At 36.0% G+C, this 19,127-nt stretch overlaps 1 protein-coding gene across 1 annotated transcript in view; it reads right to left on the reverse strand.

The window, feature by feature from the left end:
- Positions 1-499: 499 nt before the first annotated feature.
- Positions 500-19,127, reverse strand: part of LOC128870269 (uncharacterized) — a 34,897-nt gene continuing 16,269 nt past the window's right edge. The window contains exon 4 of the mRNA XM_054112895.1: positions 500-837. Within this exon, the coding sequence (XP_053968870.1) occupies positions 645-837 (193 nt within the window). The 3' untranslated portion in view covers positions 500-644. The remainder of the gene's footprint in view (positions 838-19,127) is intronic.

Below are 19,127 nucleotides of genomic sequence, written 5' to 3' on the forward strand. Positions count from 1 at the left end.
CATACATTTTAGCTTGAGGATTTTTCTTGTTCTTGCTAGTCTGCATGTTTTCCTACTCGTATTTTTATCTTAATCTATTTTCTAATATTTTCTCTAGTAAAATACAAATATGCTACAACTTATACATATATTCTTACATATACTCGTATATGTATACACACGGACAGATGGATTAGTTACTTTCATACGAGCAGTTGTTTGTGACGTTTTCCGTGTTTTGTCTAAAAATTCATTCAAATGTATGTTTGTAAATTACTGTTCACATATGTATGTATTTGCTTGCTTGAGGGTTGTACAATTCCTGTATATTGTGTTTTGTAAGGATATAAAAAATATTTCAGATATATTTTTTTAGAAACTTGCTGACTTATAAATACATAACGAAAGGTTGCACACAAAGACTTGTACAAAAAACTAGTTGCAGCACACATCTACAAATTTATGTTTTTATTTCGTCCATGAACTCTTTTTATTTTTATTTATATTTTTATACGTTACATTGTTGCGTAGCCTTTTAGTCATCTTAGATTTGACAGTTATTTGCTTCGTTACTTATAGCATTTTACACAATTTTGCTTCCACCTCTTTTTTTCTCTCAAGCCTGTACATTGTTTTACTACTCATTATAGCTAAGCCCATAATTTTTACAATAATCTCTCCATATCTTCACTTTCAGCTTCGCTGGTGAAGGAATCCGTATCGGTAAAGTAATCGTCACCACGATTTCGTCGACAGCAAACCCGTTGACTGATCTCGTCATCACTCCAATGTTCGAATTCTTCTTTATGGTGCTCGAGTATCATGAGCGATGGAAACAGACTATCGCAGGCGCTGCAGCTGTAAGAGAATAGAGGAAGTATTGGAAAATAAATTTAAGTACGGTACAATTTTTTTTCGAATTGTAAACATATAATTTCTATTAGTATAATATTATCAACATTTGATATTTAATTTTTTAAAATCACAAATACTCAATTATGAATCTTAGTTTGTTTGAACATGAAGATCTCTTTCCGCTCAAAATGAGTCTCAGTTAATTTGCTACTAGCACAAGAAAGCATTGAAAAAATGAATGAATGAGGCTTGCACTTCGACCTAATGGTCTGTTATGCCCAAATAAAAGGTGGTTAAAGCCCAAATAAGGGTGGTTAAATTTCAAGGGCCGATGTTGAATGTGAAGCACACCTAAACGTCAACGACACCATTGGACTTCTTTCTTTGGGGTTATTTGAAAGAAAAGGTGTACGTCGATAAGCCAGCAATACTTCAAGAGCTAAAGGATGAGATAATTCGGCACATTAACGGCATAGAACCTCAATTATGCCTTAGCGTCATCGAAAATTTGGACCATCGGATGGAGGTGTGCCGCTTAGGCCGCGGCAGCCATTTGGCCGATATTTTGTTCTATGCATAATTGAGCTATACCAATATTATTATAACAAAGATAAATGATAATAATTTCCTAAAAAAATTGTATTTTGTTCAAAATCAACACCGGCCCTTAAAACTTAACCACCCTTTACTAGAAAGCATGAACTGTGTGGAAAAACAAATTATGTACATATGGAGATGTAACTGCTACGCATAATTCTATAAGAGCATCCCACAAATATATACAATGTCGCATAAAATTTAAAATTCACATAACAAATTAAAGCAAGCAAATACCCGATTCTTATTAACTACTCTTGCTTCCAGAATTTTCCTAACGAAACGCATTTTCACATCTAAGTGGCAATATTAACGAACGACTTTAGCAACTTTTTGAACAGAAATTAATGAAATGAACTTCTATAACCAGAGTTGTGGATTTATTGAGGTATAGCAATCTGCCACATATCGTCAATCGACTCCTCTCGGGATTTATAAATACTTCTCTTAGAGCTCATTATCATCTGAAATTCTCCTTTGCCGAGAGTCGGTTCGATGTTACCTTTATATTCAGCCAAGGACTGTGGCTCCAATAGTATTAGGCAAACACCGATAGGGAACGTTTATATTGTTACAATAACAACCAACCGAACTTTTAAGCTTCTTCTAAATCTTTTCTAAATTTTAAGATTTAGAGAACTTAAAGCAAATTCAAAAGCTGGATAAAATTTACAAAGTTTGCAAACTTCTGGGGAGTCTGAAATACTCCACATCATCAGCTTAGCCTTAAGGTAAATATTGAGACAAGTGCATAACAGTAAGAATTTGAAAAACAGAAGCTAAATTGTGCCACAGAAACTAGCATTGAAATATTAAATTTACTCTTAATTTATTTAATAAATAAGGGTTTCCATTTTCTTTGGGACCATGTTGCTTTGAACGCAAATTTTTCTTGTAGGATTTACTGAAGTCGCAGATGCATGCTAATAAGCCGAAATCGGCGCATGCTCACGAAACTCTATGCTGCAGAACATTTCAAAATTTGACATCCCAGATACATGCCACCGTGTGAAACAGCGGCAGATAATTGAACCATGTCATACGAGGGGTGCCTTGTATATGTCGGGATTTGGCAACCCTGGGGTTGCAATCTGGCAACTGACAGCTGTATCGCAAAGTTTGACATCTTTTGGCTTTTACGTACTCAGAACGTTTTGAAATATCAGCGCTATTTGTGTTGTTTACAGTAACTTAAAAGATTAATCTCGGTCCAAAAATGGAATTAAATCGTGAACATTTTCGTGCGATTATTTTTTACAACTTTCGACGTGGATTAACTCAGCAACATTGCATGGATGAACTTAATTCATTTTTTTAATGATGAAGCTCCATCAAGGACCAGTGTTTATCGATGGTATGGTGAATTCAATCGTGGTCGTAGTTCACTACAAGACGAATTTCGTGAAGGTCGTCCAAAATCAGTTGTTGTTCCGAAAACCATTGATGCTGTGCGCGAACTGATATTGCAAGATCGTCATGTGACCTATCGTGAGATTGAGACAATCTTAGGCATTAGTGGGACCAGCATACATTCAATATTGCATAAACATTTGACTGTCAAAAAAATTTGTTCGCGTTGGATCCCACACAATTTGTCAATCACTCAAAAAAAGGCTCGTGTCGATTGGTCGAAGGAAATGTTCAAAAAATACGATCGCGTGGCTTCGAAACACGTCTATGACATCGTGACGGTGATGAATCATAGACTTACGCGTACGATTATGAGCCCGAAAGTAAACAGCAGTCGACTGTATGGGTGTTTCAAGATGAGCCAAATCCAACAAAAGTTGTTCGCCCACGAAGCACTTCCAAGCAAATGGTCGCCTGTTTTTTCGGAAAAACTGGACATGACGCAACCGTACCACTAGAACAACGCAGAACAGTAAATTCTGAGTAGTGCACAACCATTTGTTTGCCAGTTGTCTTCCAAAAAATTAGGAAAACCAATCGCCAAAGACGGATCACTCTTCACCAGGACAACGCGAGCTCTCACACATCGACTCAAACAACTGCATTTTTGAGCACCCAAAACATCGAATTTATGAGCCATCCGCCGTATAGTCCTGACTTGGCACCGAATGATTTCTTTTTATTCCCGTACGTAAAAAACAAACTGAGAGGTCACCGTTTTTCGACACCTGAAGAAGCGGTTGCGGCATTCAGAAGGCATGTTTTGGAGGTACTTCATTCAGAGTGGCAAAAGTGCTTCGGCAATTGGTTCAAACGCATGAAAAAGTATATAGATCTTCATGGAGAATATTTTGGAAAACAATAAAGTGATTTTCGATGATTAAAATTTTTTTTTGTTCTCTAATCCCGACATATAAAAGGCACCCCTCGTATGCCGTATAAGGTGGCATAGATAGGCCTTTAAAATAAAAACAGCATTTCATACACAGCTTGGCTTACAACATTTCTACACCAACCCAACCTTATTAGGATGGGTAACCCTTTAACTTAGTTCTGCTCTGTTTATTTATTGCTTTCTGAGGGGTGCTTGCCTGCCAATGAAAATATTCAAATGAAAGTGTGTGATTAGTTCAATAACTCAGCCGCTTTTATTGTATGTAGTATTGACCTGGGTTGGGAAAATGCTGCGATTATCTGAAAGCTTGTACAAACTTTGAGGATCAAGCTGCAGCCTCCGTCTTACAACTTTTATAATTTAAATGCATTGCTGACGAAGAGGTAATTAGATAATTCTCGATTTAATGTTTTTAAATGGAGGAAAATACAATACCATCAGAAAAAATTGTTAAAATCAACATGATTGTCGAGCCACTTGAGACTTGCACCTCATTACAACAAAATTTAATGGGCTTTAAAACTGCAACCTCAAAATTTTTTTAAAAACTCTGATTAAAAAGTATGCAATTTTGATAAAAACTTACTGATTTTTTCTTAAATTTGCATACATTTTGGAATTTAAATTTATATGGTTTTTATAAGAGAATGAGAGAAATTAAAAAACAAACAAATAAATGGTCAAAACTTGTCATAAAGTCAATGCGCTATTATTACTTTATGCTGTATATTTTATAATTTATTTCTTTATTAACAGTTTCCAATTGTAGATTATACCTAATATCAATATAACATCATAAATACTTGCATTTGCACATACATATGTACTATTCACTTAACCCTCCCTGATAACAAAAGTGCTACTTCTTATAGGAAACCAATTTATATGTTACATATACCCTGTTACACTTCCAGAGTCAATGAGACAAAATTTTAATAATTGGTTTTCCGAATTTAAATGCAAAAGAGGAACACAATCACAAATTAAACTCAACTCTAGTTACTTATTTCACTTATTTACTAAGCAGATAATTTGGGTTACTCTACCAGTGAATCAGCCATAATAAACTTGACTGTGATGGCGGTGAAGGCACTCATTAGTCACTGCATAAATTGTGAGCAGGCTTCTTCCATTTACTAGTTCTGCGCTGCTTTTCCACATCGACTTATTCCTCTTGATGGTATTGCAAATGATCAAAATAATAATGACCTTAATGACAAAGATAAAGGGAAAATGTGATGCTTTCTCTTAATACTAATTTGTATAAATGAATAGAAAGGACTCGTTGGTTGAGCTAGCCTGGCGTCTGCTGCATTTGTTGTCTCGTCTCGTAATTAGATTCAGTTTTTGGATTAGTTATTCACATTATGCTTGCATAATTTATTTACTTACACTTACCCTGCAGGGAAAAATACTAGTAGGGAACTGGAATACTACCAGTTCACTTTTCAGCTCAACTAGTTTGTGTTCCATATTTTTTCAGTATTAGCAGGTGGTTATTTTAACATGGCGATGTTCTACAAAAAGTCTTCTTTCGGCCGAAATACTGTTAAAATACCAGTTTATACTACCCAAACAAATTCTAGTTCACTATGTTTCTAAAGTAACCATTTTAAAACAGCGAAAATATCATATACAAAATCATCCATTTCATTACATTCCAACATTATATCGTCCCCTTAGTATAACAATAGCCTATGTGCTCATAGGCTATTATTTTTTATTGAATTTTTGGATTCTCCATCGTCGATTTTATATGTGGTCAAAATTTTGCCAAATTCTAGTTCCACAAAGTGGGTCAAAACGTCAGTCAAAAAATAAGAAATATTTACAGACATAACGAGATTTGAGTGAGAGCTACTTTCGACAAAAAGTTTGAAATTCATTTTCTCAAAACATCAAAAAATGTATAGGCTATTTTAATACTAAGGGGACGATATAATATTCTATTTCATGCTAAAAGTGAATACAGAATTGTTTTATCTTTTAATATAATGTTCAAATTTAATAGTAAAATTTACACTTTAAGTAATCCTAACAAAATTAAAAAAAAAATTCTTAAAAAAATCGAATGAAGCAATAAAATCTGAGGTATTTTTAAAAGCGCTCGCCCCTCGGCAGACAATGGAAACTTCCCAGTGTATTTCTGTTATGAAAAAGCTCTTCGTAAAAAATATCTGGTATTCGAAGGCGGCATAAAACAGTTTTTTTTGTTTTTTTTCTTTATAAGCCGTTGTGCGTAGCGCGCTACCCTCAAGTGGCCTTCTGAAACCAGGCTGAGCCTGTTTCTCTCCATCACCTCTCGCCGCGGGACAACCGGCAAGTATTACTTCGCGGGGGGGAAGGCGATTAGTCGCCGTTGCTGTGTTGCAGTCTTTCCAGACGCCTCATCTCTTTCATAATCTCGGCCACTAAGTCGCATGCCGCATTCCATTGTTCCTTCGAGCGCAGCATGTGATGTACGAATGTTTCCGGCGAAGGAAGGTTCTATAGAGTCTTTCTTTTGCAGAACGGAAGCGCGGGGCTGTGAAGGATATGTGGTGAACGTCCTCTAAAATGTTTCCATCGCAGTATACGCAATAAGGATTGTCGTCGTGGTTAAACCTGTATATACGAGTATATGCTTTGAAGCATCCATACCCACTCAAAAATTGGGTCAGGTAGAAGTCCACTTCTCCATGTGGCTTTAGGTTGGGAATGCATCTGTGCGTTCAACGCCCTTTGGCCGAGTTGTCCCACCTAGTTTGCCACTCGTCGATGCAATTATCTCATAACGCGGCCCGAGTAGACGGACTCTCGCTATTTGGGCAGTTTCCATTGCTAATATGCCTAGCGGGTACATGCCAGATATTACTAAGGCTACATCGTCGGACACCGTTTTAAATGCGCTACATACGCGTAGTGCGCATAACCGGTAGGTGGACTGTAGACCTCGAAAGTATGATACATGATCCGTTTTATTCGCCCAGATTGGAGCACCATACAAAATTTGGATTTTCACGACATTAGCCAGAAGCTGACAGCGATTTTTTTTTGGTCCTCGTACGTTTAACATCAGCCTCGACAGCGCCGTGGTGGTGGTGGATGCTTATTTGTTGGCGTACTCGAAATGTGCTTCGAAAGACAACCTTTTGTCCATCATTATTCCCAAGTATTTGATTGCGGGAGTGGTCGTTATGTTGAAGTCTCCGATTCTAAAAGAGATCTCTTCTGGCTTTTTTCTGCTGGATATAAGGATTGCTTCGGTCTTTTGTTGCGCTGGGTCTAGCTTATTTTGGGCTAGGCAAGATTGCAATATGAAAACCACATGGATCGCATTGTTGCGGATATCGCCTAGATTTTTAGCTGTTACCACAACGGCAAAGTCGCCGGCAAAGCCAATTATCTTGGTTCTTTCTGGAATCCTGGCACGGAGAACACCGTCGTACATTATATCCACAGCAATGGCCCAATAACCGATTCCTGTGTAACGCCACATGTTATTTTAACTTTTTTTCGTTCCTTTAATGTACTGTACCATAGAGTTGCAGAGCTGAATGCATTTCTGACGTCTAGGGTAATAATCAGGCAGTACTCTTTGGTGCCACTTAGGCAGCGGGTGCCGCTGATTGCTTTCGTTGCAAGCTGGATTGCTGAAGATACTGCCTCTATCGTTGACTTCCCCTTTCTAAATCCGAATTGATTTTCGGACAGGCCTCCCTTTGATCTGACTTCCACGTCTAGTCGATCGGATAAAATTCGTTCGAGCACCTTACCCGCAGAGGCGGAATCAGAGACATATTGGTCTGTAGCTCGACGGCTCCTCGACGGCATAAAACTGTAGGACCCTCCATTTGTGGAACAACAACAAGATTTGCACTGCCAATAGGTGTAGGAGCTCGGCCTATATGCTCATATAATTATTTTTATGTTATGAAAGTGAAATGTGTACATACATATATATATATTCACTTTTCGAACATAAAAAAAAATATGCCAGTTTAATTTCGGATTCACATTTTATGCGTCCGATACAAAGATGATTGATCATAAGGTTTGGCCATTCGAAACAAAATAGTGAGAGTGACTTCGACTGCCACGTCACCGGTGGTTTGGCAGCAGAGTTCTGCCCATGTTCGTCGTTCAAACGCCACCGAAGAAACAGCAAATCAGCTGCTTGCCTCAGCCGGTTAACGGTCTGACGTTGGTCACACCTTCAGAATTCCTTGCAACATGTATCCGGTTACTACAAGAATTTTTCTGCGAAAACTCTTTTTTAAAAAAACCGTTTTTCATTTTATTGAAGTGCTTTTCTTAATTAAATTTTTATTTCATGGGCACTGGTACAGTTTATTACACTTTATATAAAATATTTTAATCAAAATCCATATTTATATTTTTCTTCATTTTATGTAAAAGTTCATTACCCAAACAAACCGCATATTCATGTTATGTTTATTAGGCCCTTTTTTCTGTGAGTCCCGTCAGTGTTGTGCCCATTTTTATTTCTGTGCTAAACATGATTTTGAGATTATTTCTGACAGAATGCTTTTGCAGATTCCTTATTGCAGAAATGTGTGAAAGTAAATTTTATGCGATTTTCCGGTACGATCTTTTCATTAATTTTAACTGAACCGAACGAATATCTTCTGATCATGGCAATGCAATGGTGCATTAAACTTTTTTCATCTTCGACTTTCTTGCTTAAAAAATGAAATCAACTGATTTGCAAACAAGTTGATCATTTTCCTACTGACATTATTCTAGTCAATGACGAATTTCTTCTATCTGAACGAGAATATTGCATAATATTTTGGCTTTTTCCCGCAGGGCATGTGTATTAGTATGGTCATGGCCACGGCCGTTGTGGATATGTCCCAATGTGGCTTAAAAAATTTAGTTCTGTTTGAGCCTTCGGCTTTCTGTTTTATTCTTTATTATTCAACATATTTTGATTGTTGTTTCTTTTTTTCGGGTATAAACATTCATAATACTCTTATTTGTTGATGTACGGCATAAATTAAATCGTACAACACCAAGCAAAATATAACAAGGCTCTGTTGGCGGCTTATGGTAAATGAGGTCAAGCAAATCTGTTGGACACAATTTTTTTAATTTTACGTCTGAATTTTTATTTATTTTACTAGAATGAAAAGCAAGGTATGAGACAAACATGTTGAACGCTTTATAAAATAAATAGGGGAATAATGCTAGAAAAATTGTTTTTGTATTTCAGAGTGTCTCCTTCAAATATTTGTATGACATCAATAAAGTAAAAGAAAGTATACAGAATAGGAGCTATATATTTTAAATATGGTAGAACGGAACTATAGAAGAACTGTAGTTGTAGAACTATCCATACTGTGAATTAAATATAATAACTATAGCACATGCACTTATTGACAGTTTTGACAGTTTTGACAATTTATATATTTTTTTATATTCAATTTAAATAATCTTTTATTGAAAATATGGTTCATTCACATGCAAAAACCATATAAGTCCAAGTTTGAAATTTTGTGCAAATAAAATGAAGTTAAAAAAAGTTCACTAATTTCAAACCTTTTATCCAGAATTTATACAAAAATTCCAGTAATGCGACATAATAGTCTAAGAAATCTTAGTGCAATAAATGTGATTTAAATTTTGTTTTCTGGCGAGCATTTTCTCTATATCGCAAAATGAATCACATTTTCGGATGGTTTATAATTTTTGCACAAGATATAGTACGTCAATCATATTTCGGATTTGTGAATTCGACAGCTGCAGTATACAAACAGCAAACAATGTAGCGAAATAAGGTCCAAAATAAAAAAAAATCGATCAATGAAAATTACTCGGTTTTTTTATTTACGTATGATTAATTTTGCGGCAAATTTCTTCCGTTTGTATTCTCTCCATACTTATCCTTTTTTCCTTCCTGTTCTAATTTCTTTTCTATTTTCCGATTCACATATTTATATATACATACATATATTTGTGTACCGCTAACTTAGAATGAAAAGTTTTATATGTAGTTCAGTCAATCAAGTTTTACAGCAAATCATAAAAATCTTTTACGTTCATTTTTTTTTAACAACTTTTTTTGCTACTTCTCGAATACAAAATTTCGCATATTTAAAGCCAAAACAGTTCTAATCAAATCGATTTTCACAACTTTCATAAACAGCTTTTGTATTCTTTGGGGCTTAACACATTTTAAGTGAGTATTCCCCCGCTATCGGGAGCTAAGAAAGGAAGGGAGACGTATTATCCGAGAGAAGAAATGAAAGACGGAAATGGGTGCGAGGAGCTTGAGATGCTAGCCAATAGGAACAACGCCCGGAAATTTTTCTAGAAAGTTCAGCGGATTACAGAAGGTTTTACGACCGGGGCGTATTCCTGTAGGAACAAAGACGGTGATCTGATAACTGAGATCCAGAGCATACTCAAATTATAGAGCGAACACTTTTCAAATCTGTTAAATAATTACAGCTACGCATCTCACAGAGAATGTAAAGATCCTGATACCTCAATCGTTGACAACTGAACTGTCGTTCCGCTATAAAGCCGCGGGCGCCGATAGAGTGCCGGCTGAGCTATTCGAACATGGTGACGGGGGTGATGCATGGTTTCTATGCAGAAGGAAGGCGGATGCCTGCCGATTGGAATTTAAGTGTGCTCTGCACAATCCATAAGAAGGGTGATCCTGCAATCTGTGCCAATTACCGCGGGATTAGTCTTCTAAATATCGCCTATAAGGTTCTTGCGAGCGTACTGTGTGAAAGGCTGAAGCCCACCGTCAACCAACTGATTGGACCTTATCAGTGTGACTTTAGACCTAGAAAGTCTACCATCAACCAAATATTCACAATACGCCAAATCTTGGAAAAGACCCATGAAAGGAGAAGCGACACACACCATCCTTTCGTCGATTTCAAAGCTGCATTCGACAGTACGAAAAGGAGTTTCTTGTATGCCGCGATGTTTGAATTGCGTATCCCTGCAAAACTAATACGGCTATGCAAGACCAGCAGCGCCGTCAGAATTGGGAAGGACCTCTCCGAGCCGTTTGATACCAAACGAGGTTTCAGACAGGGTCACTCGCTGTCGTGTGACTTCTTTAACCTGATGTTGGAGAGCATCGTACGAGCCGCAGAACTTAATCGCTCAGGCACAATTTTTTATAAGAGCCTACAATTGCTGGCGTATGCCGATGATATTGACATCATCGGCCTTAACAACCGCACTGTTAGTTCTGCCTTCTCCAAACTGGATAAAGAGGCAAAGCGAATGGGTCTGGTGGTGAATGAAGACAAAACGAAGTACCCCCTGTCTTCAAACAAACAGTCGACAGTAGTGATTTCGAGGTTGTAAAAGACTTCATATATTTAGGAACCATCATTAACACTGATGACAATGTCAGCCTTGAAATCCAACGTAGAATCTCTCTTGCCAACAAGTGCTTCTTTGGACTAAGTAGGCAATTGTGTAGTAAAGTCCTCTCTCGACGAACAAAACTAACACTCTACAAGACTCCCATCATGCCCGTCTTAACGTATGGCGCAGAAGCGTGGGCGAGGACAACATCAGATGAAGCGACGCTTGGAGTGTTTGAGAGAAAGATTCTGCGCAAGATTTTTGGTCCTTTGCACGTTGGCAGCGGTGAATATCACAGGTGATGGAACAATGAGCTTTACGACGACATAAACATTGCACAGTGAATAAAGATCCAGCGGCTACGCTGGCTGAGCCATGTCGTCCGAATGGATACAAACGTTCCGGCTCTGAAAGTATTTGATGCGGTACCGGCTCCTCTGCATTGGAGAGATCATGTAGAGAAGGACTTAGCTTCACTTGGTGTGCCTAACGGGCTCCGGTTAGCACGAGAAAGATATGACTAGCGCGCTTTATTAAACTCGGCCAAAATCGCGTAAACAGTTATCGCGCCAATTAAGAAGAAGAAGAAGATCAACTTTTCTTTCACTTTATGGTTTGTTTTATCTTTCTTAAATGTTGATGGCCTGCCACTACATTCGTCATTCTCGATAGACTCCCGATCTCTTCTGAAGCGTTTATGCCACACGTTAATGGCTGGTTTCTTTAGAGTATCTTTACTGAAACAATTTCCCAATATTTCTAAGGTTTTCCCTTTGCAAAATTTAATACAATCTTCTTTTTGCAAATTCAAGTTAGTTTTAAAACTGTAAAACATCGAAAACTTTACTCAATACTGCGAAACTTTTACAAATACCAAGTAATGGTGATACATTTTGCGTAGGAATTTTAGTTGTAACCAAAACAAAAAAAAAAAAACAATTGAACTGAAATTGGTGGACATAAGCGTCATCTGGCGGTTGTTCCGGGGACATATTGATCATGTTAGTATTTTTCTTTTCGTGAAAAGGACAAGAATTCTAAAACTTGAAGAAGTTTTACGAAAAGTAAGATAAATAAGTGAATAGAAGTGATAATAATCTAAACAAGATCGCACACATTACTCGAAAAAATACATTCGCGCTCTTATCTGAAAACTTTTGAGTAATAAGCCCAAAGAGAGGTGTACGGATGCTCGATGCTCATACATACGCCCGGACTACTCAAAATTGTGGCGAACCCAATTGAGAGCTCTACTTTATAGATGTCGCTTTAAATACTTTCGAACCAACATTTACGAATTTGACATTGTATGCACCTTGGACGAATAGAGTAATCTAAATACAAAAACTCACACGGCTTTGACGGCCCTAAATACAGATATATATATTTCAACTTAATAATTTTGTTTCCTGTGCAAAAAATTAGCCCGGAAAAAATATGCACGGTTGTACTTAGTGAGAGCATAACGCGGATAACCTTTCTGGTTTTTTGCAATATACTGTTGGGTGACACAACAAAGCTCTAATGCTTATTTCTATTGCCAAAAAAAAGTGGTTTTACATTTATTGTTTTTAATCCGCTTTAAATTATTATATTTATTACGTTATTTGGTGAAGCACGTTATTTAAATATGTTTGCATAAATTATTTCCCTATAAAACAATGTATTTAGGACTTGCCGCTTACAAAGTAGTGAGCAATAAAAGAGTAGTTTTTATATTTATGCAAAATTTAAATCGAAAAAAATCACTTAAGCTCAATTATGAACTCCCAAACAAAGTTGTATATCCATTAATACGCAAATTTATAATATGTATGCACGAATATAGATATGTATATACACATTTTTCTATTAATATCTGTTCTTAAATATTTACACTCGGTCAGGCGAAATACGCCCACACATAATAACTTATAAACACACAAATGTGCATACATTTGCGAATGCATGCAATTTTGGTCTTTTGAAATTTCGTAGTTCAGTGCGCTTTTTTTATTTGAATGCAAAGGCGTGAATTCATTGAAAAATAAAATGCTGCCATACCCTGCAGTCGTACTTTGGACTTTACAGAGTAAATTAAATTCTTTTTATAAATTCTTTTTGCTCCGTTGCTAATACAATTTCCGTTATTAAATAAAACGGCAGTGATTTGTTATGACAAGCGAAATTTAAGTGATTAGAGAATTAGTACTTATATCATGAAAAACGCTTTCCAAATGACAAGAGGTATAGTAAAAGTACTTGAACGACCAACCAGCGAAGTTTTATCAATAGATCAGTAAAAAAAGAATAGAAAAGTAAAAGTAATAGATCACTTTTCCACAAATGTGTGGATATGAAAAAGTTATTCGCAAAAAGTGTGCCGCGTTTTCATTCAAATCCGAGAAAAAGGTTATCTTCCACTAAAACAACGTACCGTTGCACCAACCTGTAATCGTTATGCCAAAATGGCGTCAATTAGTTTGTGGATTGCACCGTCATCAGCCATAATCTTCAGATATATCAATTGCGTCACTAAAACAACATGTAGGTGAGTCTTCTGAAAGACCCTTTAGAACATTCGATACAGCGAACACACTTCTCGCCATAACTCTTACCGGCTGTACCGCTGGTACAAACAGGTTGAGTTTATACTCATCGTTGTCGTGTCTAGGCAATATATGAAATCTAAAATCAATACACGTTTTTAATAAATAAATAAACAAAATATATTCGTTGCCAAAATTTCTTTTCGGCAGAACACCGAGTGGTTAAACCAACGTTTTCAGATCTTCAGCGAATTGTTCTTGTTGAAAATGTATATCAAAATGTACATTCTAACATCATCTAGTTTGTATTAAAACTATTTATGTAGTTATGAAATCTGGCAACCATTGATGTACTTATCAAATCTAGCAACCATTCATGTACTTGTCAAAATCTGGAAATAAAGTTTAAGTTATCGTTGTAAATCGATCCACGTGTTTCTTTCATAAAAGGTTACGGGCTAATAGCTTGCAAAAGTAGTGTTAATAATGGTATTTAGTGTCGTGCAAGCCAGAAAAATGAATTCCAGTTATCATACGAACGTGCCAAAGCTGAAAGGATGCGAAAATTTCGAGGATTATTGGTTGAAAAATCCCCAGTATTCATCTTCATTTCCTGAAATTATAATTGCAAATAAGATGAAGGTGCCTGTTTTATGTTCCGGTGACGTAGAAATAACAACAAATTACGATTTTGATATAACAGTAAAGAATGTGTTGTGTGTGCCAAGTCTTACAACAAATCTGTTATCAGTCAGTGAGTTAATAAAAAATGGAAACAGTGTCGTCTTTGAAACGAATAAATGCTTAATAAACAACAATAAAGGCGAATTGGTTACTGAAGCGAACTTAACTAATGGTGTTTACAAATTGAATCTAAAAACACAGAATTGTTTATTATCATCGTCATCTACCATAGTGAATGGGGAAACGTGGCACAGGCGTCTTGGTCATATAAATAGCAATGATATGAACAAAATGAACCGTTGCGGATTAGTGAATGGGCTGGATTATCCTGACACGTTCACAATAAGCAAATCAGATTGTGAGATATGTTGTGAAGGGAAACAGTCAAGATTGCCATTCAGTATTGTATCCCGAGCAACTGATGTACTAGAAATTGTTCATTCTGATATTTGTGGGCCAATGGAGACCAAGTCGATTGGCGGTGCAAGATATTTTCTATTATTAATTGATGACTATACCAGAATGACCTTTATTTATTTTCTGAAAACAAAAAATGAAGTATTAAACTATTTCAAAGAGTTTAAGTCCATGGTGGAGAATTTTCATAATAAAAAGATGAAAATCTTGAGAACGGATAATGGTTGGGAGGATTGCAGTAATGATTTTGAGAATTATTTGAAATCAGAAGGTATCATGCATCAAAAAACAAATCCTTACACGCCCGAACAGAATGGACTAAATGAGAGATCAAATAGAACCATTGTAGAGAGAGCAATGCTGGTTTGGACAAAACATTTGGGACACAGCTGTCTATTTAAAAAACCGGTCAGTAGCCTCAGGCATTGAAAAGACTCCATATGAAGCGTGGACTGGAATTAAACCAAACTTAGAACATATTCGTATATTTGGAAGCACTGTGATGGCTCACATACCGAAGGGATGCAGAGAGTGTAGAATATAATAATGACTTGTAAAAAATCAATAATACACCTGAAAAAACAAATGATTCGCAATCCAGTAATACACAACAAGCCCTTCAACTAGTTGATGAAATAAAAGAGAAAATACAGCCTTCAAGGTACGGTGTTGCTAATATTTGTACTAGATCCACAGGGGAGGACGAGCCGACATATGAAGATGCTATCAGTGGTCCGAAAAAGCAGCAGTGGCTGCAGGCGATGGCAGAGGAGTTGGAGTCGTTCGAAGACAACCAACTATGGGAGATTGTTGATGCTCCAGAAAGTGCTAGTGTAGTGCAGTGCAAGTGGGTCCTAAAAAGAAAATATGATTGCGATGGTAATGTGAGGTAACGAGCAAGGTTAGTGGCCAAAGGTTATACACAGAAAGCTGGTGTGGACTACCAAGAGACATTCTCGCCGGTCATTAGACATTCATACTTGCGCTTATTATTTGCATTAAGCGTTCAGTTCAATATGGACATTACTCACTTAGACGTTACAACAGCTTTTCTTAACGGATATTTAAAAGAAAGTATGTATATGCATTTACTTGAAGGTTTTCCTGTTAAAGATTCCAGTAAAGTGTTAAAGTTAAAGAAGGCTGTGTATGGTTTAAAACAATCTGCACTGGCCTGGTATCAGAGAGTTGAAGAAACATTGTATAATTTTGGATTTAGCAAAAGTAAATTAGAACCTTGTGTGTTTATAAAAAATTATGGTAATGGTAAGGAAACTTTTGCTGGAATTTATGTTGATGATTTCATAATATTTTCAAATGATAAGTCTGAAACTGATATTTTAATGTAAAGCAATATTTAGGCATGAGGATTAATATTGATAAACATGCAAATGTAATTACAGTGGATCAGGAGCAATATATTGAGGAATTGATTAAAAAGTTTAACATGTCTGAATATAATACAGTTAGTACTCCTATAGAGACTAAATTAAATATTGAGAAATCTGATATTAGGTATAGGAAGTTTGATGTATCTGACAGTTTTGACACGACCAGACATTGCCTATTCAGTCAGTTACCTCAGTCAATTAAATAATTGTTATTCACATGTTCACTGGAATTATGCTAAGAGAATTTTAAAATATTTGTTAAGAACAAAACATTATTGTTCAAGATATTCTAAAGAGAGGACAGAACTAGAGGGGTATGCAGATGCAGACTGGGCTAGTGATAGCATTCATAGACGTTCTTATACTGGCATCTGTTTTACTAAATCTGGATCTGCCATCTCTGGGGAGAGCAAAAAGCAAAGGACTGTTGCTCTCAGTAGCTGTGAAGCTGAGTATATGGATTTGTCAGAGGCTTGTCGAGAGGCCATTTATTTAAGAAATTTAGAATATGAAGTAACAGGTTGTTCCAACATGATAATATTGTATAATGATAGCCAAAGTGCATTAAAACTGGCAAATAACCACCAATCTCATAAACGATCAAAGCATATTGATGTTAGGTATAATTTTATCAGGGATGTAATTAATAGTAATCTAGTTGAAACTAAATATTTTCCAACTGCTAACATGCCTGCAGACTTATTAACTGAGGCATTGTCAGAAATAAAACACTATAAATGTATGCAAATTCTTGGTATTGTTCCATATTAATTTCTTTTTAACAGTATTTGTATTGTTTGGAATTTTGATTTTTGTGTTTCTTTTATAAAAGTTCTCGTATAATTTCAGTGCTATCGGTTTTTTTAAATATCGTTCTGATGCCTCCGGTACTTTTAAACCTACTTTTCAAACTCATGCGATTCAGACAGCGGTCTTTTATCGTGCTGATATTTCTGTCGCTATTTAAGCTGGCTCTCATCTGCATAGATCTTTCACACCTAGACCTTTCCCAACCCTCCCATATATACCGTTAGCATACAGCAAAACCCCAATTTTTTCAATTATTTTTCGGAAAGTATGGGTATTTTTATTTCCCTATGACCAATACTTTGCTTTTTTCCCTTTCGGTCATTTTTTAAAATTAGACGGGGTAAGCCCGCAATTTAATTTCCATGAAGTACAAATACGCCATGATTCATCATTTATTCATATTATATATATTAAAATAGCTCACTGGCCCAAAAACCCTTTAAACGCAAGCTTACTACCACTGCGGACTTTTATCCCCGCTAACATATTTACATGCAAATTTGGGTAGCTATCATTTTGAATATTCATAATTTTATAACTGAAAGTTTTGCCAGAATCACACCCGCCAGTGGCAGGGTGGCAATTGAATAATCGAATATTCGAAAGAGCAATATTTTTTATTGCTTAAATGTCGGGAAAAGCATTTTCATTGAAAGCAACTCACGTTTGCATGCCGGATTAAAATGCATGGAGACCAAACATTATTTGATTCTAAATGCTAATAAATTTGTGGAATTTCGTTCTTTTTTTCCTTAATTTCCATTTATTAAAATAGCTGCGTGATTTTCGCTAAATTGTCGGGATTTAACTTTAAGTTGTTTAAGTGACAATTTTTGCTGTAGATTTATGCACTTAGATTAAGTGCCACAATACTTAGTTAATTAAAATAATATTTATATTTTTGTTGAACATTATAAGCATATAAAGCAATTTACTGCTCTTATTTAAAGTGCATATACTCGTACGCACAAAAATATGTTTAGAGGTTTATACCCTTTTTTTTTAATGGCAATTGATTACACAGGCCAACACCAAAAAACTTTTTCGATAATTTTAACTAATTAATTTGTAATTTGGTGTCCTGATTACGAAAAGAATAATTGAAAAGTTATATCACCCATCAATTTTTCTCATTTTACAATTAAGTAAAAATAAAGTTTATGTACCAAAATGTATCGGATATATTTTTAACTTCTTAAATACTTTTTAGTTGGCAACATTATTAAAATGTAATCAGATTGGCAATGAAAGAAAATGTTTTTAAGTTGGTAGTTCTTATAAATTTAAGAGCTGTTTGCTTTCTTTCAGTGAGATATAACCTCAAATTGCTGTGCGTTTTTTTATTCAAAATTAAAATGGTTAAACGTGATTGTAAAAATGCTCCTAACGCTTTTTGCTACATATTATATGTGGTAATTTTGTCATTAAAAAACATCAAAGGGAAATTACTGACTTTGTAAAAAAAGTTTACTTTGCATATTTTGGTTTAGAAATCGGTAATCAAGGCAAGTATTGGGTTCCGCATAAAGTATGTTATGTTTGTGTCGAGGATCTAAGGAAATGGCTTAAAAAAAACGAAGAAAGCTTTTAAATTTGCAGTACCCATGGTATGGAGAGAGCAAAAAACCCATACAGTCGACTGCTGTTTACTTTCGGGCTCATACGCGTAAATCCATGATTCATCACCTTTCACGATGTCATAGACGTGTTTCGAAGCCCCGCGATCGTATTTTTTGAGCATTTCCTTCGACCAATCGACACGAGCCTTTTTTTGAGCGATTGACAAATTGTGTGGGATCCAACGCGAAGAAAGTTTTTTGACAGTCAAATGTTTATGCAATATTGAATATATGCTGGTCCCACTAATGCCTAAGATTGTCTCAATCTCACGATAGGTCACATGACGATCTTGCAATATCAGTTCGCGCACAGCATCAATGGTTTTCGGAACAACAACTGATTTTGGACGACCTTCACGAAATTCGTCTTGGAGTGAACTACGACCACGATTGAATTCATCATACCATCGACAAACACTGGTCCTTGATGGAGCTTCATCGCCAAAAAATGAATTAAGTTCATCCATGCATTGTTGCTGAGTTAATCCACGTCGAAAGTTGTAAAAAATAATCGCACGAAAAGGTTCTCGATTTAATTCCATTTTTGGACCGAGATGAATCTTTTAAGTTACTGTAAACAATACAAATAGCGCTGGTATTTCAA

This window comes from Anastrepha ludens, chromosome 2 (assembly GCF_028408465.1).
Source record: "Anastrepha ludens isolate Willacy chromosome 2, idAnaLude1.1, whole genome shotgun sequence".
NCBI classification, from domain to species: Eukaryota; Metazoa; Arthropoda; class Insecta; order Diptera; family Tephritidae; genus Anastrepha; species Anastrepha ludens.